The sequence below is a fragment of the Daphnia pulicaria genome, chromosome 4 (genome assembly GCF_021234035.1).
Source record: "Daphnia pulicaria isolate SC F1-1A chromosome 4, SC_F0-13Bv2, whole genome shotgun sequence".
In the NCBI taxonomy this organism is placed as follows: Eukaryota; Metazoa; Arthropoda; class Branchiopoda; order Diplostraca; family Daphniidae; genus Daphnia; species Daphnia pulicaria.
Window position 1 is genome coordinate 20379813 of NC_060916.1, and position 24374 is coordinate 20404186.

Below are 24374 nucleotides of genomic sequence, written 5' to 3' on the forward strand. Positions count from 1 at the left end.
TGCTAATATTGCAAACGCATCTGTGCGTTATTAATTAAAGTTGTTTTTTCCATGGAACAATTAATAATTTAATTCAACAACTCCAACGTTATACGAAGGAAACCTGATTTATGGCTTATTTAATAGCTTAGCTTATCGTCGTTAGTAACTTCGCATCGTAACGAATAAATTTTTTGGTAGCTTCTTGATTGTTTGAACGACGCAAGTACAAGGTTACAATCAATGTACTATAGTAGCGTTGTAATGTACAATCCACTTAATGGCCACTGAATGAGATGGAATATTGGAATGTTAAACTTTATTGAAGTGAGAAAAATTTAATTTGAACAAAGTGAGGCTGACTGGAAACAAAACTAAGATGAATAATTAAATTTTAGTACCGACTCGTTCTTCTAAAATCTGATTTTCCGTGCGTATCTGTTCGAGGTCACTTTGCAGTCGCCTAATTTTGGTAGCAATATTCTTACGTAATTCGGTTTCCGCCTGATTACGAAACAAACAGCATCATTATTTGACACTAATGCAAACAAACAAACAAAATTAGCGAAACATACTTGATCTTCTAAATCCTTTATCTCTCGTGACAAGTTGCCAGATTCTTTCACTAATTTTTGGATGTCAGAGCAATCAGTTTGCAATGAAATCAAATACTTGTATATACGCCGGGCAGTCTCATCCGATTTGGCCATCTAATAAAAAAAGAAAAAACGGTAACAACCAATTTTTATTAATAATATCAGTATCGATAGTAGTAGATAATAGTTACCCGAAAAATAATTTCATCCGTTACGGTAAACGTGCGCTCAACTTTTCCCTGTATTGAATTGATTTCACGCTGCACACTTTTTACATCTTCAAGCACCCGATGCATTTCTTCATTTTGTTTTTTGACGTTGGCTACGATACTCAGTATTCTTTGAGTATAAAATGATCTAAAAAGAAAGAGATACGACTATCTCGTTACTCAAGTGGATTGCAAAAGTTTATTACCTTGTTAGTACTGAAGGTGGCATAGATTCGATATGCGTTTGAAGTTTTTGTATAGTGTCTTCTTTAGTACGAATTTCTTCTACGATGCTTCTTAAGGACATCACTGTATGTTCAAGTGCAGCTTTCAGCTTCTCGCCTGCACTCTGTTCAGAGAAAAAGGAGAAAATCAGAAACAAACAAATTAATGTAGAGATACTTAATTACATTTTCGTGACGAAGAAGCCAGATTTGGTATTCATCATCCAAAGGTTTCTTAATTTCTAACCACTGCTCTTCTAATACGGCCATTTTCCCCTGATTAGACTCTAATAGCGTTTTCATGCGCTCCAAATGAGCGGGAGCATCAGGAAGAAGGGCATATAGCTTTTCCTGTCTATCCAGCTCTTTTCGTTGAGCATTCTGTTCCGCCTCTTTGCATTCGATCATAGATTTCATTTTAGCAACTTCTTCTGTTATGTCAGCAAGTTCTGTGTGTTTCAAATTCAAATCTTGCTCTAGGTTCTCTATAATGATAGTTAATTGTTGGCATTGTTCTTCCACTGTCGGCCCTTCAGTTTTGGATTTCGATACTCCGCTCAAATGTGAAGGTTTGGGGGGTGGCAGTGGTTTTTTCTTTTTTTTATCTGCTTCCTAAAACAGTGTATAAAAGAGTGGGTTAGTCAGCACAATCATCTCAGGATACGTTGTTCTAAATAAGTATATCTAACCGCGTACTGGAGTAACCGAATCAGAGAAAATCTCGAGTTAAGTGCAAGTACAGGTAATTCTTGTTCTTTTTTTATGATGTTGACTTTCCTCACAGAAAACTATAAAGAGGAAAAAAAAAGTACTTTATAAGCTTAAAGAATAAAAGGATATAAAATAACTCTGATTTACCTTATATTTGTATTTGTCTGCTGCCAACTCTGAAAGATGCTTTTCTATCAATGAAGGTATCAACTGAGTATGAGGAATTGTTGAGAGCTGGGGTATTTTGCCACTTGAATTGAAAGCTGATTTTCAATTGCAACATTATCAGACTAAGGAATTATGTAGATTTTTGTAATATTTATTGCAATACCTTTTTTTGTTAGATCAATGGAGTGAAATGGAAGACTGTTATCACAGGAAAAATTGCAAAAGGAAGGCAGCCATGGTTGATGGAGTTGTCTGAGAATGTCGTTTTGAATTTTTTTCATAGTATATTGAAAGGGATCTAATCAAAGTAATCAAACTTGAAATTTAAATCATTGAGCTTGTTTTTAATCTTAGAAATGATTTACCAGCAACTGAATCTGCAATAGGTTGTTCATTGACTTTAGGTAGTTTCTGAATGATAACTGTAAACACATTTCTAATTTCTGTCTGACTCCCGTGCAAAAATGTTTCGTATCCAAGGTCTCCTTTATAACCAGCTACATCCTACAATTTTAGGTATTTCACTTATCAGAAATTTAGACTTTAGATCCTTAGATGTTTAACAGCAGATACTTTACCTTACAGGCCTTAGCTATCTCCATGCAAAGTTTATAACGAGCAGGAAGGTTTGGAGGCATTCTGTGGTTGAGTTGCAGGTCAGATTGAATGGAAACTAGACACTTGACAACACCTTCAATCACCATTTCGGTAGTAAATTGAGCAAGGGATGTGACTTCATCTTCAATGTCACTTTAACAGAATTATTTAAAACAATTTTGTTTTACAACACCCTAATTCCTATTCAACAATTAGAATTTAGCGAAACTGTAGTTACCATCCAACTTTACGAAGATTCTCTATAATAATTCCATCCGTTTCTTCCATGTTGATAGAATAATGTTTTTAAAAACAATTACAATTATAGTTTCAACCGAAAGCACTAAACTCAGTAAACTGACAGCTTTCAATTTTTTACTTTGTTTACCTAAACAAAAGCATCTATGAGAAGAAAATGTAACTACTCCCTCTATTATTTTAATGTTTTAGCAATCGCAAGATGGCGTTGATTTGGAGCTTTTAGGAATTTTTCAAGTTTGTTTTCAAGTTGTGTTTGACGGTATTCAATTCACCACACATTGTAAGCAAAAGTAATATTTTTGCCTGTTCATCACCGTTAGTCGGACGGATGGAATTTTCATAAGCCTTGGCATTGGCTTCAGAAATGGGGTCGCTGGACTAATAGTAGCGAATGGTTTTGGCCATTTTATGGGATCGTCGCTTTCTGTCCACTTTTCATCTTTCTGATCTACTTGGTTCGATGGGTGAACAGTCCAGATGAAGAACAGGTTAGATTCACATGGGGTGGAAATGCCTTTAAAGCAGACTCGTGTAGGAAACGGTTGTCGTTCGTCAAAAGATTATTTTAAGCGTTCATCGGAGGAAAATGTCTACCTCTCGACTCGCAAACAATCCCTCGTTTTGTCATATCTTCCTGGCTTTAGGCGTTCGCTGAGAGCGTTCGACGGTGGATGAACAAGAAAGAGAATGCATTCATGGTGTATGGCATGTATCTCTCCTTGCCAGTTACACTCTACGTCTGGTTTCTGTGGCGCAGAGTTGTTGAGGTAGTCTTTAAAAAAAGACAATTTTAGCCTACCCCGTCGGTTAAAACGCTCTTACTGCTCCTACTCTCGCTCCACTCGTATTATTATGTGCTTTGGCGTAGTTTTTTCGCTAGTATTGTATATTCAGTATTTTGATTTATATTTGCTGTAGGAAAGCGTAGTTCAACGTTTGATGAATTACACCAATAAAAACCCATGGCTCTGGGCTGTGTACGTAATTGTTGTCGGCCTGCCTTTAGTGCTGATCTTCACATTCTGCTGCAATTCCCAGGTATATATCAAAGCTTCTCTATTTGTATTGCTCCCTCGAAATGAGCGATTCTGAATAATTGCATGTAAAGGAGATACCGCCAAGTTAATCCTAAATATGCAATTTATTCAAGCTCGTCTCGTTGCAACTTTCTTTTCAATGACTTATCTATTTAACGCAAAGGAAAAACAAGATGCCGCTCGTGCCGCTCTACAGAAAAAAACAGATGAAGCCGGTGAAGATGACGAAGGAGGTGATGACCAACAAAATGAGGATGAGAGTGAAGGTGTGCCTCCGTTAGAAGGGGAAGAAGATGAAGTCAAAGACGATGATAATGCCAAAGATGACGAAGCCGAAGAAGAAGGTTCAGAAGATGCTGCAGTTCCTGAAGTAAGATAAAAACACATGCCATAACGATAATTACAGCTAAATTAAATATTTGCTTTTTCTCTTTCAGGAACCTGCAGTTGAGAAGGGAACTCGTCGACGAGCCCGAAAAGATTGATCGATTGCTGTTCAAAATTTATGTGCAGTTTATAAGAAAAATGAATGAACGAACATTAATGATTTGATATGCAAACAGAACAAGGAAAGAAAGAGGTTGTCATTGTAACACGTTTAGTGTGCTATTCAGTAGAACGGAACGCAGTTTCGGGTATGTCCATTTAATAATACTATTTCATGTCTCAAGAGCGAAATACCACCCCTAAAAATTCTCTAAAATTCCGTGTTGGATGTTACATCATTTGCAAGGCTAAAATATCTGAGCATTAATCGTCATCAGTAAGGTTACATTTCTTTGAAAATGGTTTTGTGGTGTTTTGTTTTTTTCTATTTGGTCTGATGCGCGTGCCTTTGGATATCGCAAAAATTCTTGAATTTAAATTTGGATCCCTAGTCACGTGATCGGCCAGCCTATTGGCCAGTCTAATTTCAAATCGTCAGTATTGAAAGACATGAAAAACTCATCTTTACTTCCATTTTCTTCACTTTACCAATTTGAGAGGAATAAGGCAATCGGGGGTTAATATAACGGTGATTTTTTTCTTCATAAGGCATTGCTCGTTGCCGAGTGTGCTAGTCGTTATTTTATTATTTTTCAAGTGTATTTTATTTAAATAAATCAGCCGTGAACCATTGAAAAAGATTTCGTTCATAACATCAATGTTATCACCCTCTTTGGTGAGGAAATCTCCCGAACCCACATCCGGTGATCAGTAATAATGAAAGTTTAAATAGCACTTAGTGTATCTACTTCGCCGAATGGGAGCTGAAATGCCCATTTCCGCCCCCTTCATTAGTAGCTGTCATTTTTGTAATAACTTTACATTCATCGTGTTAGTCAGTTAGTGCCTGTCTTAGCAATCGTGCTTATTTTCCCAAAAGAGAAGAATAAGTGGACCTAATTTTTTTATTTGTACTATTTTCTAATAACTATAAACAGATGAACAAAAGTGATTGAATTAAATTTACAGACATTTATTCCAAATGTATATAGTTAAACTCTACTTTTCTTGGCGTTTTGTATAATATTTTTAATGAAAAATTCTCCAGCTTTATATGAACTTCGCACCAAAGGACCGCTAGCAGTGTATAGAAAGCCGAGTTCCTTTCCAACGCTTTCCCATAGCGCGAATTTCTCCGGTGTCACGTACTCAGTCACCTTTAAGTGACGCTTTGTCGGTTGCATGTACTGCCCTAGAGTTACGCAATCTACATTCGCAGCACGTAAATCTTCAATGGGAAATATATTGATTATGATAGAAAAGAACGCTGAATATAACTGAGATATAATACCTTCTAAAGTTTTCCGAACTTGGTCATCGGTTTCTCCTAAACCTAGCATTATCGAACTTTTAGTCACCACATCGGGTCGCACTTTTTTTGCATAACGCAAAACATCCATAGACTGTCTGCGAGAAAAATGTTAAAATGAGTATAAATATTGTAACACTATAAGCACAATAACATGTACTCACTGATATTTAGCTCTTGGATCTCTAACCAACCAAGTTAATTCTTCCACCGTCTCAATGTTGTGTGCGAAAACATCCAATCCAGATCGCACTATACGTTCAACACAATCACGGTCACCACGGAAATCGGGTGTCAGACATTCGACCAACAGCTCTGGCTTTCTAGGTTTGTAGGATCGTTTGTAGGATGGTATAAGCATTCTATATGTTTAATATTTATATTATTTACCTCTGTTTTAATTCACTAACAGTTTGGGACAAATGGTTAGATCCTTGATCAGGCAAGTCTATTGAGAGAATTGAACATATTAGCTAGTCATCATTATTATAAATTCAATTCATAATACCATCCCTATCTACAGATGTCAATACAACATAATCAAGTCCCCAAGCTGCAATGGCTATTGCTGTATTAACTGGTTCATTTGGATCGAGAGGAGGTGGTGCTTTGGAAGTTTTTACTGAGCAAAATCTGCAACCACGTGTACATGTATCACCCATGAGCTGCATTTGAAAGGTTATAGGTTTTTAAATGAAATGTTCTGAAAACTTTTTTTTACCATGATTGTGGCAGTAGCTGTTGCATCTGGTCCCCCTCCCCAACATTCCCCAATATTTGGGCACCTTGCTTCTTCACACACTGTGTGTAAATTAAGTCCCCTCAAATTCTCTTTCAATTTGGTGAAGTTTTTGCCAACTGGAATTTCTGTCTTCAGCCAAGGTGGTAGTCTCAGACGTTTGTCACCTTTTTCCCTCACAAGTTTTCCAGCATAATCTTTCCAGTTTTCATCACTAGAAACCTTTCCCTGTACAAAATCTGAGAAATCGGGTCCATTTTCCAAGCGTTCTTTAATTTTTGAAGTACTGGATTTGACATTATTTGTGCCTACTGCTGTTGAGCTGTAATGCAAAGCGACAAGGTACCTAGTTCCTAGAGACTGAAAAATTTAGCTTGTTGAAATTACAAGGTAAATTTGTAACATAGGTTTACATATTATTTCATAGTTTATTCCTCACATTAAATAGTGTCCTTCCACAAAAAAATTTGTAATGTCCGTGTCCGATTGCCATTTTTATAAGGAACCTTTTTATAATTGCAAGCGTCGACTGCTTGTTTAGGATCTTTGTTTTCCTAAATTCCACAAGTCCCTAAACACATTTTAGACTTTAGAATATACGTAATCATGTGGTGGGGCATGGGTGGGGAAGCGCATGCGCATGTTTCGCCGTAAGCCATGCGTACTAAGCCGTAATGATTTTACACGAAGAATAAATTGAGGAGGATATGCAGTTCTGCACCCAATTTCCACCTGTTGCCCTGTTGTATTACATAATGATTATAATGTTATGGTGTTATGATATCTCTAACATTCTATTAATAAGAAATTAATAAGTTAACAAGGACTGTTTTAATTTGCTATTTTAAAAAATGTGCAGGTATATTTTTGTTAATAAGTCACGGTTGCTATGAGCGTTTGTTCTCCTTGCGTTTTCTTCGTGTCACAAGATATCTGCGTTAGAATGACGAAGCTGTCGAGTCATTACTGTTTGCTATAATTTATGTTACCACATCAACGCGCATGTTTCAAATTGACGTGTTCACTTGCCTTTGAAACTTTTCTGTATATAACAGCAGACTTTTAAAGCTTCTGATTACTTATTTCTCATCACACTTGCTTGGTTGAGATTCATAAATTGTCTTAAATATTATCATCAATTCATCATGTCTGCTGCAAGAAAAGTTGCTGTGGTAAGTGAAAATCTTTATTTACTTTTGTTACTTATGTTCAATTGTAACTAATCACACTGATTTTTACCTGAAACTAGGTCACAGGTTCAAATAAAGGCATTGGGTTTGCAATTGTAAAAGAGCTTTGTGCTAAATTTGATGGTGATGTTTTTGTGACATCAAGAGATGAAGGAAGAGGAAAAGCTGCAGTAGAAGAATTAAAGAAACTTGGCTTTCAGCCAAACTTCCACCAACTTGATATTGATGATGAATCAAGTGTGCTAAGATTCAAAGACTATCTAAAATCTGAATATGGAGGCTTAGATGTTTTGGTTAACAATGCAGCAATTGCATTCAAGAATGATGCAACAGAACCATTCTCTGAACAAGCTACTCTAACTATGAGAACAAATTTCTTCAACACCCTTAGATTTTGCAACATAATCTTTCCTCTTCTTAAGCCACATGCCAGAGTAGTTAATGTTTCAAGTTCTGTAGGGCATTTGCGTAAAATTCCAGGAGACGATGATGTATCAGTTGCACTACGAAAAAAACTTAGCTCGTCTGATTTGACTGTTGAAGAACTTGTGAAAATGATTGAAGACTTTGTGAAGTATGTAGTATACTATCAAGTTAAATAGTTCTCTCCTTTTCATAACACATTTGTCTTTAGGGCTGCTCAAACAGGAAATCACCAGAAATTAGGTTGGCCGAATAGCGCTTACTCTACATCGAAAATCGGAATAAGTGCTCTAACGCGCATTCAACAAAAAGCTTTTGATCACGATTCTCGTGAAGATATTGTCGTGAATTCAGTTCATCCGGGCTACGTTGATACTGATATGACAAGCCATAAAGGGCCTCTGACAATTGAGCAAGGTAAAGCCGCAATAATGAGAAAATTTTCCGCCACCCGAAGTTTTTAATCGTGTTCTTTGATTTATTTCCTATAGGTGCTGTTGCACCAAGTTGGTTGGCTCTGCTACCATCGAACATAAAAGAACCGAAAGGAGGTTATGTTTGGTATGAAAAACAGATTGTTGATTGGGTGAATGGACCTGTTCCAACGGCGATTTAATTGTAATCTACCAAATAAAAGACAGCCATATAGTTCATTGATCTATAAAGCACCACATTAATATTTTGTTTGAACACAAATTTTTCCCCATTTTTCTATATCTTCATGATTCTATATAAGAACAAAAAGCCGTGTTTAATTAGATGTTACAATAAACTTAATTAAACAGAACACGAAAATATCAGTTTATATGTTTTACAATGCAGTCTTCTCTTCCAATTTCCAGACTCCAGAGATAAACATGTTTTGCCTATGTTTCTCATATTTTCTGTGAATGATGAAGATAAATAATTACAGGACAAAATTATTTTCTAAGAGACCAGGAAACATTGAATTTTTTTGGATTTATTATGAAAAATGAAAGAGTTCAATCCTTTTTGAGTTTTCCCGCGGTTATCTTATAGACCTTATTAAGATCGAAAGGTATGGGTCAAGCCGACCCCTTTGCGTCGCGTTGCAGTGTGAAGGGGTGCCGTGAACAGAAGATTTTTATTTGGCTCGCCCATTGGTGTTCCCGGATAGACTTTACGGGTAAATCGTGCCCGAGGGAAGAATAGGGAGGAAAGGAAAGTCTGGTCCCCTCTTTTTTTCATCCTTTCCTTTCCACCCTTTCCTTCCCTCGGGCACGATTTACCCGTAAAGTCTATCCGGGAACACCAATGGGCGAGCCAAATAAAAATCTTCTGTTCACGGCACCCCTTCACACTGCAACGCGACGCAAAGGGGTCGGCTTGACCCATACCTTTCGATCTTAATAAGGTCTATAAGCAGACTGCAGACGAAAAGAGGAGGAAAAAGTGTTTGTCGTCTGCGCTTGCTGGTTGACTTCATCTCCATAGACAATTAGACAGTTTGTATTCAATTTACTTCTGTCAAATACACTTGAAAATTATGGCTGGTAATTACTATTTTGTTATTGTTGGTCATCATGACAATCCCTTATTTGAAATGGAATTTAATCCGGCAAACAAAGAAGCCAAGGTGTGTTCTTATTCATACAAAGCTGTTCAATGTTCTGTAGGTTTTAATCTGTTTTCATTTCTAGAAAGAAGATCACCGACATCTCAGCCAGTTTATTGCCCATGCCGCGTTAGATTTAGTCGATGAACATATGTGGAATACCAACGCACTTTATTTAAAAATTGTTGACAAATTCAATGAATGGTTTGTTTCAGCGTTTGTTTCTGCTAGCCGAATAAGATTTTTAATGCTTCATGATATCAAGAATGAAGATGGAATCAAAAACTACTTCATGGAGATGTATGAAACTTATATAAAGGTATACAATTCAATAAAAAACAAATTTTTTCTTACTGATAATTCCCAATATTTTAAAATCTGTATTTCAGCATTCAATGAATCCATTTTATGAAATCAATACTCCAATAAGATCACCAGCATTTGAAAAGAAAGCATTGTTTTATGGGAGAAAGTTCTTGACTGGTTAATTATTTGCTTCTTTAATTTCTTGTAAAATGCTAACCATTTCAGCAGTGAATCGGTGAAGAGGAAATCCAACCACATTATAATAATCTCCATTGATTGCCTCAATCAGACTTCCACCTAGACCTTGTATTCCATACGACCCTGCTTTACCCCTATGTGGAGATGAATTAAATTAATATTTTTATCAACAATATTGTACTAAGTTATCGTTCATTACAGTGGCTCTCCAGTTGCCACATAGCTACGTATGATTAGGTCATTGAGTGCAGCCATTTTAACTTGGGTAACCTCTGATGTTAATCTCTCTTTGTATCCACCTTCCATTTTGTAATGAATGCTAAGTCCTGTTACAACACTATGAACATTTCCACTTAATCTAAGGAAATGTTCAACAAATGGAAACATCACTTTAAATTTTTTTTTTTTACATAAAATTTAGTTTAAATTTGAAAACCAACATAAGGCTTACATACCATGTCACTCTCTTTAAGTTTAGTTCATGTAATGTATAACACAATTATGCAATAATCTTTAGGAACAGTGTTATGCAAGCCTTGAATTAGTTGTCAATATAGGTTTATACTATACATTTTCAGCATTTCCACAGCATTTTCAGTGTCTGTTGGTTTCCCCAAAATTTTATCCTCAAGAAAAACAACAGTGTCAGCTCCTATTACAAAATCTGGTGGATTACTTTGGGTTTTCATATCTTCTATTGTTGCTAGAGCTTTTTGGGATGCTGTCCACTGTGTAAATTCTTTTGGATCATTGGTGTTTGGTCTATTTTTGTCCTCATCAAAAGGAGACTGTACAACGTCAAAAGGAAAACCCTGAGGCAATGTAAATTAAATGATTTAGTAATGAGATATGTTTTTTTTTAACTTCTTAAATCTAACTTACAAGTCCACCCAATATTTCTTTCCTACGCTCTGATGCACTAGCTAATACCACCCTTCTGTTTGATAACAAGGTCTTGTAAGCACACAACATTTTAGTAAATTCCACAGCAAACTGTTCACAATATTATATAGGTAATATAATATTTTGATTATTTCTTATCTAAATTTAATTCTATAAGCTCGGAACTGAGTGAAGCACTGATTCAAAACAGACACAAGCAAGCAGTCGAAATTTGTGCGGAGTTGCCTGTCTTCGGATAAATTAGATTATAATGCAAATTGCTTTTTTGTTTTTCAAAAAACCTTTTATTTGTTTACTTTTTTATAGTAATTTATAGTTTAGATTGTAGTTTTATCAGTTTTTTTTTACGAGAAAAAGGAATGTAGTAGCTTGAAATCAGAATTAAAATTTTCGATGACCTTGATTCAAAAAAATATACAATCGAAAATAAAAAATTCCGAGTTATAAATTTTCATCTTGGACATTTTGAGTCTGGTTTGGGTGGAATCTTCCATATTCTTTAGTAATTAAGTACGTTAAATTAATCGTGTGGTGTTACGAGTTAATCGTTTTTGTCGCAGATGTGCATCGCTACAAAAGCCCACAGGACAGGAGCACAGCTGCTTATGACAACTGCTGTACTGTACTACCTGTTGTCTTGTCTGCAGCTGCAGAATTCAATAATAGTGATACTCAATTGATCGTGACTGATGACGTATTTGAGCAATCGGAAATAAAGTCGCATTGGCCGCAGACTATCGCATACGCCTTCAAACGACGCCCGCAGCTATTATTGTGGCGAAGCCAGTTCCTAGTTCTTGGATTTTTCATTCTTTCCTACTCAACCTTCCGATGTGGTCATGCTTTCAAGGTTGCGGAGCACGTGCAAACTGCAAACTGAACTGTAGGCCGCTGTAGGCAGTCTGTCTGACAGTTTTCGAGGAGTGTTCATCGTTAGCTTTGTTTCTGCTTTGTGTGCTTCGCCTACAATTCGTCACGTTGCTATTCTAATCAAGGTAAGTCTTTTTAAACTTTTAACTTGTGCGTAAACTAAATTAAATTTGTTCGTGCTAAAAATACTCGATTCCCAAGTTATTAACAAGGCGTTTTAAAAAGCACAAATAGGCGAAGGAAGTACGACTGGTTTGAAATGTTTGCATCATGCACCTATTATTTTTTTATTTCTCTTTATTCCGGTCAAAACTTGTTCAATGAAATTTAATGCCTTTAATTAATGTCGCCGTGTTGAAGAAAGCTATTTTTGTGTTAGTATTACGTTCAGTGTTGTTAATTTTGTGGGGGGGGGATTTATACATCTTTTATTACTATTTAAATAACTAGGAGTTTCCTCATTTGAAAAGTTCTGGGAAATCAGGGATAATTCATTACCGTTTTTTAAATAACAGGAGAACTTTAGTAATGCTTGCATTATTCACTCAGTTTTCTTGGCTTATCAAATTTCATGAACCAAAAATAATTTTTTTTTATGATTAGTAAAATCTGATATCAGAGATTTAAAAACAATGGAACTGTTTAGATCTCGTATGGCCGCAGGAAGAGACAGTTTTGTGGGCTAACGCGAATAAATTTAGGCACGTTTTCAGTTTGGCCAAAAATAAGTAAAACAAACAATGAAGCAAATTTACCAATAATTAAAATTTCTGAGACATCACGCTCTTGTATTTTACGTTCGATGTTCTTTTACTAAATTTTTCGTAACCTCCCTTAAAGAATGTCTGCAGAACAGTCTGATGGTAGTGATATAGCCAGTACACCGCCGCTTGTTAGCCGAAAGGATAAGAAAAGCGCTCGCTGGTCTCTGGCAGCTGAACGAGCGCTTAGCATAAAAGACAATTCAATCGAAGAAGTAGACGAGACTACCAATGAAGTGACTCCAGAAGACGCGATTGCGCGTAGAACAGATCGGTCGACAACAATTTTACGACGACGGTCATCACAAAAACTTCTCGAAGACATCAATCAAAGTATTTCGTATAATATTTACACATTTTGAAAGGTTTAAAATGTTTGATTTTCTAGAGAAATTTGAGGAATGGGATCCGGAGCTAAGTATTCAACTTCTGAAGATCCCCAGTTTACCCAATTACTCTGGATTCAGGAAGTTGATTGAAAATGCGAAATCATCTTGGATGGAAGATTTCTTGGAACGCGATGGACTGGCTGTCTTGTTTGACAGACTGGAGAAATTGTCAACTGGCTTCAGTATAACCAATGCCTTATTTCAGTCGGAGGTCACTTATGCAATTCGTGCCGTCGTCAATTCAAAAATTGGTTTGGAGTATCTTCTTGCACATCGTCAATTTACTCGTCAGTTATTTAATGGTATGTTTTAAATTCACATGTGCAGGTTTTGGGGCTATAGTTAATGCTTCTTTTATTTATTTATATTATTTAAGCCATGGCAACAAAGAATACCTTGGTAAAAAAACTTGTTTTGGAACTCTTCAGTGCTGTTTGTGTCTACTCAACTATTGGCCATGAAGCTACTTTAGATGCTATCGACTATTTCAAGGTATTTAATAGATTCACGATCGTGTTAAAAATCATAATTGCTTATTTGTGTTTCCATTAGATGTCAAGAACAGACGTTCATCGCTGTTCTATTCTGATATCAGAAATAAACGCCGCCGACACGATTGAATATAAAGCAGCCATTTTAGGATTCGCCAATTCTTTGATATTGGGAACAGATAAAATTTGGACCCGACACGCTATTCGCTCGGAAATGATCGGATTAGGACTATTGGAAGTGATTGAAAATATGAAAATGACAGACAATCCCGAGCTAGCCATTCAAATCCAAGTGTTTGAACTTCACCGCATGAAAGATGAAGACAGTTTAGATGCAACTGAAGACAAATCTTTGTTTGACCTCTTCTCACTTTATTTTATTAAAGTATGGTTATAATATTGAATGAAAAATTACCATGAAATATACTTAATCAAATTTTTTTATTTAGATCAAGGATAAACCGCAAGCCTTATCTTTGCATGCAGTTCTCTCTAATCTTCTTCAACTGAATGTCACTGACCCACTCAAGTATCTATCACATATTAAGTTAGTTTTAAACAGCCAATAACGTATTTAATTTTTGTTCTTTTAAAGTTATCGTTTATGGAATTTACTTGAAAAGGCGACCAAAGATGCCGTTCAAGGAAATTTGTCCGAGTGGAGTAAATTCCAAATTTTCACCAAACTAGGCGTTCAAGCAGAAACGGTTTCCGTATGTACCCAAACGATACCAAACGACATATTGTCTGATAATGTCTTTATGATCGAAGACGAGATTGAAAATTCGAATATTGACGGAAGTTTGAGATCTGAAGTTATTCCTTGTGCAATTCCTGCTCATCCTGTACCTTTTATTCCACCCCCTCCTCCTCTTCCGCCTCCTCCGATGCTTATGCCCTTAAGTTCACCACCCCCGCCACCCCCGCCGCTGCCTCCTTGTCTCGTTGGCAGTTTTTCTAGTCAACCTCCGCCACCCCCACCACTCCCACCGTTACAAGCTATCTCTTGCATCAGTTTCGCTTCTGTCCCTCCTCCACCACCACCACCACCCTTACCATTTTCTGCAGCAATAACAGCCCCTCATCCTGCGATTGGATGTGGCATACCTCCTCCACCACCCCCTCCTCCCCCTGGGGGCGCAGGTACAGATTCATTTGAAGTAAAATTCATGTTTGTTTTTTTAATTTATATTTTGCTTTTATGAGCAGGGATGATAATTGGAGGAAATTTGCCACCGCCTCCTCCACCTCTGTTCGATCTATTTTCTTCTGTTGTTGCGTCCACTACAGACTGTGCTACGAAGCCCCTGAAAATTAATGCAAAAATGAAAACTCTTAATTGGACAAAAGTCACTCGAGTTGAAGGTTATTTGCTAAAACTAAAATTTATTTCACACTTTAAACCTTTTTTTAAAATTTAACATCTACTTATTAGATGCTTCTATTTGGAAAGAAATCAATGCAACCATTCGGGAAAAACCTCCAGTCAGTTTGCGTCTTCAACAAATTGAAGAACTTTTCTGCATGAAACCAACCAATACTACTTCTATTACAAAAAAGGGAGGAGAAAGTTCCAATAAACAAATGACTCCTGCTCTATTAGACAGCAAACGCAGCCTAGCAGTCAATATATTTCTTAAGCAATTCAAATTCCCCATTGCCGAAATTGTAGATCGTATAAATCGATGCGATGGAAATTTCTTTACTATTGAACATCTTCATTGCCTGCAAAAAATTCTTCCAAATACAGACGAGGTACACCAACATTTTTAAGTTAAAGATTTAAAAGATGCACTATTTTATCATTATTAATTTTTTAAAACTCCGGCGCATTGGTAGATTTCTACGTTAGAGAATTACAAAGGAGATAAGACAAAATTGGGTCCTGCTGAACAGTTTCTTCTGTGCCTCCTGGCCCTTCCTGGATATTCTATGAGAATCAAAGCAACTTCAATGGTACATTTTTTAAATCTCAAATTTAAAAAAATAATAACAGTAATTAATGTGTCAAATGTGCAACAGAAAATCGACTTTTATCCGTCAATGTCAGAGTTGGAACCTCCGCTAAAACTTATTCTGAGCACTTGTCAAGAAATTCTTGTCAACAAATCTCTTCAAGATTTCATGGCCGTTGTTCTTCAGCTGGGAAACGTTCTTAACACCGTACGTCTAACGTTTAATGCATAACCTCGCATTGTCAATAAAAAAATGTCATAATTCTGTAGAACAGTTACGCTGGTAATGCGGTCGGATTCAAACTAAGCGCTCTTCAGAAGCTGACAGATTTACGTGCCAACAAGCCTCGCATGACTCTCCTTCATTACATCGTTGATATTGCTTTGAGTGAAAACCCATCTCTTCTAGATTTCACCGTCCAACTGGCTTCTTTAAAAGAAGCGAGCAGGCTGAGTCTCGAGACACTGGCAACAGAAGTTCGAGAATGGAAATCACAGATTGATGACCTTCAGAAGGAATTGTTAGTCGCAGATCCCGATCTTATCGATTTTATGAAAGGTCTGTTAATATTTTTACTAGAACGTGTCATTTCTTTACCTAATTTTTACACTTTTTTCTCAGGATTTCTAGTTGAAGCAAAGGAGAAAGTGTTGGCAATGCAGAATGTTTTGTTACAGATTGAAAATTCTACTTGTTCCGTTGCCATTCATTTCAGTGAAGATCCGGCTAAAATGAAACTGTCCGATTGTTTCAACTTGTTCGCTGAACTTATTAATAAGATTGAAGTGGCTCGCAAGGAGAACGAAATGCGCCAAAAGCAAGAAGAACGCGCGGCACGTCTCGCTGCTGAAAAAGCTATTCAAGCGGCTTCTCCGCAAAGTTCTACGAATGGATCGCCAGGTCGGAAGAATTTGTCTGGCAAAAAATCTTTTCCTGTCGACGACGAAGTTTGCATTGTCGATCGTCTTTTGAGTGAAATCCGTCGCGGAGAATTCCAACTTAAAAAGTCCACCCGTGGATAGTGCAATATCTCGCAAGCTAAGTTAAATTTCCATTTGGTAAAAATTTCATTTATCTGTTTATGTTTTCACATTTGAACCGTAGTTTGCAACTAATTTCATTTTTGCACTTGTTTTGCATTCTGTGCCTGAGCTACTAATATTGCAAACGCATCTGTGCGTTATTAATTAAAGTTGTTTTTTCCATGGAACAATTAATAATTTAATTCAACAACTCCAACGTTATTGCAATATTGCAATATTGCTAATATTGCAAACGCATCTGTGCGTTATTAATTAAAGTTGTTTTTTCCATGGAACAATTAATAATTTAATTCAACAACTCCAACGTTATACGAAGGAAACCTGATTTATGGCTTATTTAATAGCTTAGCTTATCGTCGTTAGTAACTTCGCATCGTAACGAATAAATTTTTTGGTAGCTTCTTGATTGTTTGAACGACGCAAGTACAAGGTTACAATCAATGTACTATAGTAGCGTTGTAATGTACAATCCACTTAATGGCCACTGAATGAGATGGAATATTGGAATGTTAAACTTTATTGAAGTGAGAAAAATTTAATTTGAACAAAGTGAGGCTGACTGGAAACAAAACTAAGATGAATAATTAAATTTTAGTACCGACTCGTTCTTCTAAAATCTGATTTTCCGTGCGTATCTGTTCGAGGTCACTTTGCAGTCGCCTAATTTTGGTAGCAATATTCTTACGTAATTCGGTTTCCGCCTGATTACGAAACAAACAGCATCATTATTTGACACTAATGCAAACAAACAAACAAAATTAGCGAAACATACTTGATCTTCTAAATCCTTTATCTCTCGTGACAAGTTGCCAGATTCTTTCACTAATTTTTGGATGTCAGAGCAATCAGTTTGCAATGAAATCAAATACTTGTATATACGCCGGGCAGTCTCATCCGATTTGGCCATCTAATAAAAAAAGAAAAAACGGTAACAACCAATTTTTATTAATAATATCAGTATCGATAGTAGTAGATAATAGTTACCCGAAAAATAATTTCATCCGTTACGGTAAACGTGCGCTCAACTTTTCCCTGTATTGAATTGATTTCACGCTGCACACTTTTTACATCTTCAAGCACCCGATGCATTTCTTCATTTTGTTTTTTGACGTTGGCTACGATACTCAGTATTCTTTGAGTATAAAATGATCTAAAAAGAAAGAGATACGACTATCTCGTTACTCAAGTGGATTGCAAAAGTTTATTACCTTGTTAGTACTGAAGGTGGCATAGATTCGATATGCGTTTGAAGTTTTTGTATAGTGTCTTCTTTAGTACGAATTTCTTCTACGATGCTTCTTAAGGACATCACTGTATGTTCAAGTGCAGCTTTCAGCTTCTCGCCTGCACTCTGTTCAGAGAAAAAGGAGAAAATCAGAAACAAACAAATTAATGTAGAGATACTTAATTACATTTTCGTGACGAAGAAGCCAGATTTGGTATTCATCATCCAAAGGTTTCTTAATTTCTAACCACTGCTCTTCTAATACGGCCATTTTCCCCTGATTAGACTCTAATAGCGTTTTCATGCGCTCCAAATGAGCGGGAGCATCAGGAAGAAGGGCATATAGCTTTTCCTGTCTATCCAGCTCTTTTCGTTGAGCATTCTGTTCCGCCTCTTTGCATTCGATCATAGATTTCATTTTAGCAACTTCTTCTGTTATGTCAGCAAGTTCTGTGTGTTTCAAATTCAAATCTTGCTCTAGGTTCTCTATAATGATAGTTAATTGTTGGCATTGTTCTTCCACTGTCGGCCCTTCAGTTTTGGATTTCGATACTCCGCTCAAATGTGAAGGTTTGGGGGGTGGCAGTGGTTTTTTCTTTTTTTTATCTGCTTCCTAAAACAGTGTATAAAAGAGTGGGTTAGTCAGCACAATCATCTCAGGATACGTTGTTCTAAATAAGTATATCTAACCGCGTACTGGAGTAACCGAATCAGAGAAAATCTCGAGTTAAGTGCAAGTACAGGTAATTCTTGTTCTTTTTTTATGATGTTGACTTTCCTCACAGAAAACTATAAAGAGGAAAAAAAAAGTACTTTATAAGCTTAAAGAATAAAAGGATATAAAATAACTCTGATTTACCTTATATTTGTATTTGTCTGCTGCCAACTCTGAAAGATGCTTTTCTATCAATGAAGGTATCAACTGAGTATGAGGAATTGTTGAGAGCTGGGGTATTTTGCCACTTGAATTGAAAGCTGATTTTCAATTGCAACATTATCAGACTAAGGAATTATGTAGATTTTTGTAATATTTATTGCAATACCTTTTTTTGTTAGATCAATGGAGTGAAATGGAAGACTGTTATCACAGGAAAAATTGCAAAAGGAAGGCAGCCATGGTTGATGGAGTTGTCTGAGAATGTCGTTTTGAATTTTTTTCATAGTATATTGAAAGGGATCTAATCAAAGTAATCAAACTTGAAATTTAAATCATTGAGCTTGTTTTTAATCTTAGAAATGATTTACCAGCAACTGAATCTGCAATAGGTTGTTCATTGACTTTAGGTAGTTTCTGAATGATAACTGTAAACACATTTCTAATTTCTGTCTGACTCCCGTGCAAAAATGTTTCGTATCCAAGGTCTCCTTTATAACCAGCTACATCCTACAATTTTAGGTATTTCACTTATCAGAAATTTAGACTTTAGATCCTTAGATGTTTAACAGCAGATACTTTACCTTACAGGCCTTAGCTATCTCCATGCAAAGTTTATAACGAGCAGGAAGGTTTGGAGGCATTCTGTGGTTGAGTTGCAGGTCAGATTGAATGGAAACTAGACACTTGACAACACCTTCAATCACCATTTCGGTAGTAAATTGAGCAAGGGATGTGACTTCATCTTCAATGTCACTTTAACAGAATTATTTAAAACAATTTTGTTTTACAACACCCTAATTCCTATTCAACAATTAGAATTTAGCGAAACTGTAGTTACCATCCAACTTTACGAAGATTCTCTATAATAATTCCATCCGTTTCTTCCATGTTGATAGAATAATGTTTTTAAAAACAATTACAATTATAGTTTCAACCGAAAGCACTAAACTCAGTAAACTGACAGCTTTCAATTTTTTACTTTGTTTACCTAAACAAAAGCATCTATGAGAAGAAAATGTAACTACTCCCTCTATTATTTTAATGTTTTAGCAATCGCAAGATGGCGTTGATTTGGAGCTTTTAGGAATTTTTCAAGTTTGTTAATAAATTAATCATTTAAAAAAGACGAAAATCCTATGCAAAAATCCCAATGAGTAAGAAAGTATATATGTCAAGACAATAGTTCATCTAGGTGGTGATGATAAGTCAAGGAGAAAAGAGAATGTGGTCGATTTTAGTGTGTACTCGTGTATTGTGAGCTCTCGCTACTGCAGAGACTTTAGTGAAAGTAAATAACAAATACAAAAGAAGTCTCTGTATGGCACCTGGAAACAGCCCGCGGCGTAATGTCAGGTATGTGCGGTTCAGCCCACTTGTGAGCGGAGCCGCGGAGGTTTGGTTCCTTCCTTTGGTTTAAACAGTCGAATGTGTTGGGTGAAGTTTGGACGAGCTCTTTTTACTTACTTTACGGTCGCCTTTACTAACTTTGCCATTGGATGCAAGTTGCATTCAGTTAAGTGTAGTTGTTGGCTTTTAGCACTTAAGTGACTCGTGAGGCAATTTTATCGTAAATACTCACCAGTTTTTAAAACAAGAAATCGCCCTTGGACTGACCTATACACGCAGCATCTACGCGTCCCGCTGACAGAATAGAAAATATGAATTCCAGCGATCAACCGGATCAAAGGTACTTGCCACATCCAAATTGTTCCTTTATTTATTCTACGTTTTATTTTACACTCTTTCACATATTATTTTCCGTCACTGAGTAAAAAAAAATTTATCAGCGATGACTTTTGTTCGACTGAAAACCCCATCAATTCATAGTTTAATTCTGCCAGTGTTAAAATGTCTACCTATTTATATTTTAGGGACGAAACTGAAGAAGAGCCAGAGACTCCCGTTCCCGATGAAACATCAGAAAAATCTGTCGACTCAGTTGATAATAGCACTGAAGATTCAAATGAATTCTCAAATGAAGTCGAGGAAAATCAGTCACGGCCACTGATAGAAGTCGAAACCAGGTCGAGCGGTGGCCTGGAGGCATCAGACAGCGGGGAACACGTTGAATGTGAAAGAGAAAACTACTCCGACATAGCGCTGGCTGAGGATATTGAAGATGAGCCGGAAGACCACAAAATGCTTGAAACTATTGAAACGGTGCAAGACGAAGCACAAGAAAGTCCTTCACACCAGCCGGAAAATGCTGAAATGGCTGTAGAACTATTAGGTGTCGAGTTATTGGAAGAGCCGGTGAAAGAAGGTGAAAATATTACTCTGGAGACCGAGGTAAAAGATGAAGACATTTTAGAAATGAACATTAAAGTTTGCGAGGCGATTGATAATAGCTTCGAAGCAGAAAATGAACCCATATTACTCACTGATCTTGGCAAAGAGAGCTATCCAGAATATGATGAACCAGTTGACAAAAATGAATCAGATGAACCTGAATATTTTCCAAATCTTTCAAAAAACCAACCAGAAGAATTACTAGATGTCACTGAAATGGAAGAACCAAGTGAGGATAGCGTGACGGAAGCTCACATTTTTGACACACATGTTGAATCCGTTGACTTAGAAATTGCCCTTAACATGGAGGAAAACACGGATGACCCAGGTTTTGCAGTTGAATCAGACATCGACTACACTGAAATTACGAATGAGCCGGTAACGGAAGTTTACAATCGTAATGCAGAAACGGTGATGGAAAATGAAGAAGTTCTAGAAATGAATATTAAAGTAGAGGAATCTACAACTAAACACGCTGACCCCGAAAAAGAAATCCTACTTACACTCGTTTATAACGATCAAGAAAAGGAGGGAAACCACGGAAGTGTCAACTCAAATGAATCAACAGAAGAAATAACTGATGTCCAAGATGTCCCCTCAATTGACGAGCTGGAAAAAAACGAAGAATCTTACGAGTTATTAAAAAATGCATCCGAATTCGACCCATTGAAAGAGACAGTTGTCGAATTTGACAATGTTGACGTGCTACGGGGGATAGAAAATCTAGAAGATGTAAAAGGAGAGGATATGATTACACATGAAGAACACGTGTCTGAAACCAATCAAGAAGAGACTGAAGCCAAGGAACCTGGAACAATTATTTCGGTCGCATTCATACCGACGACACTTGATGAACCTATTGAGTTTATAGACTCGGAAACTTTAGAAATGACCCAAAATAAGGTTGAACAACCTATTGAAAGTTCGGAAAAGCTGGGAGAAGAAATGTCGTTTCCTTTAAATGAAGAAAATGTAATTGCAGATGGAAAACCACTAACACAACTAGAAGAATTAAAGGTTGAACTGGTTCCGGTGGTCCCACCTCGCCCACTTCAGAGTCAGGGAGCGAGTTCCCCTCATTTAGTTGCTGGATCGGAAGACAACGCCGAACTTCGTAGAGCAGCGAGTGCGGACTCGATTAAATCCCCTGAGAAAGTGTCCGGAAGGCGGAAACCGGAATGGATGAGGAAGTCGCTTGTAAGAAAAGGTTCAGTTCGACGGTTGTTCAGCCGTATGAGATCGAAGCGTTTCAGTCATGATCGACTGGAGACTCCACCACCACAGCCCACAGCACCACAACGTCCTCTAAGACAAATTATCGTTGATTTTTTGTTGTTATTATTCGAATCGTAAATGTCATGCATAATGGATTTTTCATGTCGGGAAAGGTTAAATTATACTTATTACGAGTAACAAATGAACGTTTGCAAGTTCTATTACTCGTGATAGCAAAACTGTGTGTCCAAATTTGCAATCTCACCCTTTTTTGTGGTAATTTTTCTCAGAATTCATTGGTGTAAAATGCAGCTATAGATAAAAGTAATAAACAACCGAATAATACTAATTAATTAGAAAGGGTGCGGGAAAAAAGGCAAAATCAATTGAATAGAATTTCCATTGGGCCTCTGCACTCATTTTTGTAAGCAGGTTTTTCTTTTACTGTTAAAAGCTAGGAAATATTTAAAGAAAAATAAATAAATAATAATAGCCTCGGAATAAGACCTATTTTCTCGACATTTAAAAAGAGACTACGGGAATTGGAAATGCCAATGTTTCTTTTCAGGAAACGAAATTGTTTACCGTAAATATCGCAAAACGTTCAACGGAGTAAGCGAATCCTACATTGAGGATTAACTAATAACGAGACTAAATCCTTTAAAGTAAAAATGGACAAAAATGTTAAGAGAATTGGAGCTTAAAATCCCATAAATTCATAATGCCACTATTTTTATTTTCAATTTCTGTATCTACTGCCCAAATGCCCAGCAATCAGCTATGGGAGGATCAATCCTGCCGCTTCATTCGTCCAGTTTGTCTATAAAATCCAACTACTCGCATTACTTTGACTTCGAAATAGAAGTAACAGGAATTGGTTTTCAACAGGCACAGATGATTCCTTCAAGCAGACTACAGCGTTAGCAATATACACAGAAAATATGTAAATAGAATAGAATATTCCAAAACTAGCATACACAATCATTAGTGGTCGATAAAGAAGTAAACGGGATACGTTCGTCAAATATCGACTCGCCAAAATAATGTTCTTTCGTGTGTTCACTGGCGAAAAAAATACGGATAATACCATAAAATAATTTTTCGGCTATATAATTTTATACGATATGTTAGAATTTAAAAAAAAAAAAAATCTTGCTTGAAGCAGGGGAGTTAGCTGACAAAATAAGAAACGTCCGAGTTGTAAGTAGTATAAGTATAATAGAAATAGAGTAAAATAAAAGAAGTAAACCGATAGTGAATTTTAAAAAGCTTTGAAAAAACGTGCCGTTATACAAATCGTCAGAAAGTGAAACGTAACGGAAAACAAAAAAAAAATTCAAGTATAAATCCCATCAACAGAGGGCACTTCCGTTTCGTTCAAAATAAAAAATCTTGGAAAGCCCATTAAATAGTTTTCAGCATTATCTTGTCCCGAATTTTTACATTTGCTTTTTTTTGTTCTAACTATTTTTAGCCTTTTGATCACAAATAAGTAATAATGAGTTTTGTTTTGAATTCTGAAAATATGAAAAGTAATAACTAAAAAAAATGAATTGGTCTCTTTGAAACAGCTGATCTGAAACCAACTTGTTCAAAATCATTATCCAACTCCAAAAGGACCAAATCGTGCCTCTCCATTTACTTAAAAAATGACCTAGTCTCGTGCTTATTTAACTTGTACCTGAAATCTCAGGAAGGACTGTCGACACAAACCGGATGTCTATGGGAAGCAAAGATACCTGCACACCGATGAAATCTCCAATCTCTGGCTGGAGGAGTGGTAACAGCCGTTAGTTCTGACATTTTAGAAAACCCATTCTATGGTTATTTTTATCAGCAGGTGGGCTATGGTTATTCAAGAGGCCGAGTGTAGAAAATGTTTTCCTACAATCAAGTGCCACACCTTACAGCATGCGCCGACCGAGTCCACCGTAAAGGTATCCTCCGAAACGGTTTTGTCTAAGGCTGTCTAAAGATCCGATTGGCTCTCGAAAAATAATAATAAAAGAAACAAAAAAGAAAACAACTTTCACATCCACAAACGTTTTGTTATGCACGGCGGTACTTGAAGACGATAACCATATATTAAGTTTTAGATCATGCACATTGACGGAACATCGTCCTGAATACGAATAATTTAGTTAACACCAAACATGACCATCATGTTGTGGCAGCTCACTTTTTGTGCAAAAAGAATGAAAACTAGAAGAAATAAAAATATATTCATAGTTAAGACTGAAAGAGGAAAAAAGAAAAGCCCTTCGGGTTGCCTAATAAGGAAGGGACAGAGGAGAAGTTCAGTCCTCTCGAGAAGTACGCCTTTGTGTGGGTTGCAACAAACGCTCA

At 36.6% G+C, this 24374-nt stretch overlaps 9 protein-coding genes across 10 annotated transcripts; 5 read left to right on the forward strand and 4 right to left on the reverse strand.

The window, feature by feature from the left end:
* Positions 1 to 50: 50 nt before the first annotated feature.
* LOC124338072 (coiled-coil domain-containing protein 22-like) lies at positions 51 to 2885 on the reverse strand. Its single transcript, XM_046792123.1, has 11 exons — positions 2723 to 2885; positions 2466 to 2637; positions 2253 to 2391; positions 2051 to 2185; positions 1867 to 1982; positions 1698 to 1796; positions 1195 to 1620; positions 991 to 1133; positions 767 to 932; positions 555 to 689; positions 51 to 483 (listed from the first exon to the last, which is right to left on the reverse strand). Exons 1-11 carry the CDS (start codon positions 2770 to 2772, stop codon positions 367 to 369), a joined length of 1698 nt encoding a protein of 565 aa, XP_046648079.1. The 5' UTR covers positions 2773 to 2885; the 3' UTR covers positions 51 to 366.
* Positions 2886 to 3381: 496 nt separating this feature from the next.
* LOC124337650 (calnexin-like) lies at positions 3382 to 4485 on the forward strand. 2 transcript variants are annotated; one of them, XM_046791693.1, is made up of 3 exons: positions 3382 to 3512; positions 3946 to 4152; positions 4220 to 4485. In XM_046791693.1, the coding sequence occupies exons 1-3, from the start codon at positions 3417 to 3419 to the stop codon at positions 4265 to 4267; spliced, it is 351 nt and encodes a 116-aa protein (XP_046647649.1). In that variant the 5' UTR covers positions 3382 to 3416; the 3' UTR covers positions 4268 to 4485. The 2 variants fall into 2 exon arrangements, with proteins under 2 accessions (XP_046647649.1, XP_046647648.1); XM_046791692.1 differs by lacking the exon at positions 3382 to 3512 and adding an exon at positions 3633 to 3783.
* A 740-nt stretch (positions 4486 to 5225) lies between these two features.
* LOC124337646 (lipoyl synthase, mitochondrial-like) lies at positions 5226 to 6931 on the reverse strand. The gene is made up of 7 exons (XM_046791688.1): positions 6756 to 6931; positions 6299 to 6676; positions 6086 to 6242; positions 5968 to 6025; positions 5742 to 5900; positions 5560 to 5675; positions 5226 to 5496 (listed from the first exon to the last, which is right to left on the reverse strand). Exons 1-7 carry the CDS (start codon positions 6807 to 6809, stop codon positions 5261 to 5263), a joined length of 1158 nt encoding a protein of 385 aa, XP_046647644.1. The 5' UTR covers positions 6810 to 6931; the 3' UTR covers positions 5226 to 5260.
* A 319-nt stretch (positions 6932 to 7250) lies between these two features.
* LOC124337647 (carbonyl reductase [NADPH] 1-like) lies at positions 7251 to 8716 on the forward strand. The gene is made up of 4 exons (XM_046791689.1): positions 7251 to 7488; positions 7566 to 8080; positions 8141 to 8346; positions 8421 to 8716. The coding sequence occupies exons 1-4, from the start codon at positions 7462 to 7464 to the stop codon at positions 8543 to 8545; spliced, it is 873 nt and encodes a 290-aa protein (XP_046647645.1). The 5' UTR covers positions 7251 to 7461; the 3' UTR covers positions 8546 to 8716.
* A 610-nt stretch (positions 8717 to 9326) lies between these two features.
* On the forward strand, positions 9327 to 10182 carry LOC124337649 (trafficking protein particle complex subunit 2-like). Its single transcript, XM_046791691.1, has 3 exons — positions 9327 to 9526; positions 9591 to 9824; positions 9895 to 10182. Exons 1-3 carry the CDS (start codon positions 9437 to 9439, stop codon positions 9991 to 9993), a joined length of 423 nt encoding a protein of 140 aa, XP_046647647.1. The 5' UTR covers positions 9327 to 9436; the 3' UTR covers positions 9994 to 10182.
* Positions 9860 to 11096, reverse strand: LOC124337648 (dTTP/UTP pyrophosphatase-like). Its single transcript, XM_046791690.1, has 4 exons — positions 10892 to 11096; positions 10580 to 10821; positions 10209 to 10367; positions 9860 to 10143 (listed from the first exon to the last, which is right to left on the reverse strand). Exons 1-4 carry the CDS (start codon positions 10979 to 10981, stop codon positions 9990 to 9992), a joined length of 645 nt encoding a protein of 214 aa, XP_046647646.1. The 5' UTR covers positions 10982 to 11096; the 3' UTR covers positions 9860 to 9989.
* A 177-nt stretch (positions 11097 to 11273) lies between these two features.
* Positions 11274 to 16571, forward strand: LOC124337645 (inverted formin-2-like). The gene is made up of 13 exons (XM_046791687.1): positions 11274 to 11907; positions 12623 to 12876; positions 12932 to 13234; positions 13309 to 13424; positions 13485 to 13808; positions 13873 to 13952; positions 14019 to 14566; positions 14633 to 14788; positions 14859 to 15178; positions 15263 to 15379; positions 15446 to 15586; positions 15649 to 15937; positions 16001 to 16571. The coding sequence occupies exons 2-13, from the start codon at positions 12624 to 12626 to the stop codon at positions 16399 to 16401; spliced, it is 3048 nt and encodes a 1015-aa protein (XP_046647643.1). The 5' UTR covers positions 11274 to 11907; position 12623; the 3' UTR covers positions 16402 to 16571.
* Positions 16572 to 16690: 119 nt separating this feature from the next.
* On the reverse strand, positions 16691 to 19526 carry LOC124337482 (coiled-coil domain-containing protein 22-like). Its single transcript, XM_046791485.1, has 11 exons — positions 19363 to 19526; positions 19106 to 19277; positions 18893 to 19031; positions 18691 to 18825; positions 18507 to 18622; positions 18338 to 18436; positions 17835 to 18260; positions 17631 to 17773; positions 17407 to 17572; positions 17195 to 17329; positions 16691 to 17123 (listed from the first exon to the last, which is right to left on the reverse strand). The coding sequence occupies exons 1-11, from the start codon at positions 19410 to 19412 to the stop codon at positions 17007 to 17009; spliced, it is 1698 nt and encodes a 565-aa protein (XP_046647441.1). The 5' UTR covers positions 19413 to 19526; the 3' UTR covers positions 16691 to 17006.
* A 213-nt stretch (positions 19527 to 19739) lies between these two features.
* On the forward strand, positions 19740 to 22377 carry LOC124337481 (aspartic and glutamic acid-rich protein-like). Its single transcript, XM_046791484.1, has 2 exons — positions 19740 to 20211; positions 20396 to 22377. The coding sequence occupies exons 1-2, from the start codon at positions 20183 to 20185 to the stop codon at positions 22164 to 22166; spliced, it is 1800 nt and encodes a 599-aa protein (XP_046647440.1). The 5' UTR covers positions 19740 to 20182; the 3' UTR covers positions 22167 to 22377.
* The last annotated feature ends 1997 nt before the right edge of the window (positions 22378 to 24374 follow it).

Bases quoted from the DNA above. Each gene is read 5' to 3' on its own strand.
- LOC124337481 (XM_046791484.1), top strand. From the start codon at position 20,183: ATGAATTCCAGCGATCAACCGGATCAAAG. The intron at 20,212-20,395 runs GTACTTGCCACA...TTTATATTTTAG, and splicing joins AGCGATCAACCGGATCAAAG to GGACGAAACTGAAGAAGAGC.
- LOC124337647 (XM_046791689.1), top strand. From the start codon at position 7,462: ATGTCTGCTGCAAGAAAAGTTGCTGTG. The intron at 7,489-7,565 runs GTAAGTGAAAAT...ACCTGAAACTAG, and splicing joins CTGCAAGAAAAGTTGCTGTG to GTCACAGGTTCAAATAAAGG. The intron at 8,347-8,420 runs GTAAAGCCGCAA...TATTTCCTATAG, and splicing joins GCCTCTGACAATTGAGCAAG to GTGCTGTTGCACCAAGTTGG.
- LOC124337648 (XM_046791690.1), bottom strand. From the start codon at position 10,981: ATGTTGTGTGCTTACAAGACCTTGTTATCAAACAGAAGGGTGGTATTA. The intron at 10,822-10,891 runs GTAAGTTAGATT...ACATTGCCTCAG, and splicing joins AAGAAATATTGGGTGGACTT to GGTTTTCCTTTTGACGTTGT. The intron at 10,368-10,579 runs GTATAGTATAAA...ACATTTCCTTAG, and splicing joins GCTGTGGAAATGCTGAAAAT to ATTAAGTGGAAATGTTCATA.
- LOC124337650 (XM_046791692.1), top strand. From the start codon at position 3,685: ATGAATTACACCAATAAAAACCCATGGCTCTGGGCTGTGTACGTAATT. The intron at 3,784-3,945 runs GTATATATCAAA...TTTAACGCAAAG, and splicing joins CATTCTGCTGCAATTCCCAG to GAAAAACAAGATGCCGCTCG. The intron at 4,153-4,219 runs GTAAGATAAAAA...TTTCTCTTTCAG, and splicing joins AAGATGCTGCAGTTCCTGAA to GAACCTGCAGTTGAGAAGGG.
- LOC124337646 (XM_046791688.1), bottom strand. From the start codon at position 6,809: ATGGCAATCGGACACGGACATTACAAATTTTTTTGTGGAAGGACACTA. The intron at 5,676-5,741 runs GTGAGTACATGT...TTTTTCTCGCAG, and splicing joins GATCCAAGAGCTAAATATCA to ACAGTCTATGGATGTTTTGC. The intron at 5,497-5,559 runs GTATTATATCTC...TTCCCATTGAAG, and splicing joins AGTTCGGAAAACTTTAGAAG to ATTTACGTGCTGCGAATGTA.
- LOC124337482 (XM_046791485.1), bottom strand. From the start codon at position 19,412: ATGGAAGAAACGGATGGAATTATTATAGAGAATCTTCGTAAAGTTGGA. The intron at 18,261-18,337 runs GTTAGATATACT...ACACTGTTTTAG, and splicing joins TTCGGTTACTCCAGTACGCG to GAAGCAGATAAAAAAAAGAA. The intron at 17,774-17,834 runs GTAATTAAGTAT...TTCTCTGAACAG, and splicing joins GGCTTCTTCGTCACGAAAAT to AGTGCAGGCGAGAAGCTGAA.
- LOC124337649 (XM_046791691.1), top strand. From the start codon at position 9,437: ATGGCTGGTAATTACTATTTTGTTATTGTTGGTCATCATGACAATCCC. The intron at 9,527-9,590 runs GTGTGTTCTTAT...TTTCATTTCTAG, and splicing joins CGGCAAACAAAGAAGCCAAG to AAAGAAGATCACCGACATCT. The intron at 9,825-9,894 runs GTATACAATTCA...TCTGTATTTCAG, and splicing joins TGTATGAAACTTATATAAAG to CATTCAATGAATCCATTTTA.
- LOC124338072 (XM_046792123.1), bottom strand. From the start codon at position 2,772: ATGGAAGAAACGGATGGAATTATTATAGAGAATCTTCGTAAAGTTGGA. The intron at 1,797-1,866 runs GTAAATCAGAGT...TCCTCTTTATAG, and splicing joins CAGACAAATACAAATATAAG to TTTTCTGTGAGGAAAGTCAA. The intron at 690-766 runs GTAACTATTATC...TTTTTTTATTAG, and splicing joins CGGATGAAATTATTTTTCGG to ATGGCCAAATCGGATGAGAC.
- LOC124337645 (XM_046791687.1), top strand. From the start codon at position 12,624: ATGTCTGCAGAACAGTCTGATGGTAGTGATATAGCCAGTACACCGCCG. The intron at 14,789-14,858 runs GTTATTTGCTAA...TCTACTTATTAG, and splicing joins AAAAGTCACTCGAGTTGAAG to ATGCTTCTATTTGGAAAGAA. The intron at 15,587-15,648 runs GTACGTCTAACG...ATAATTCTGTAG, and splicing joins TGGGAAACGTTCTTAACACC to AACAGTTACGCTGGTAATGC.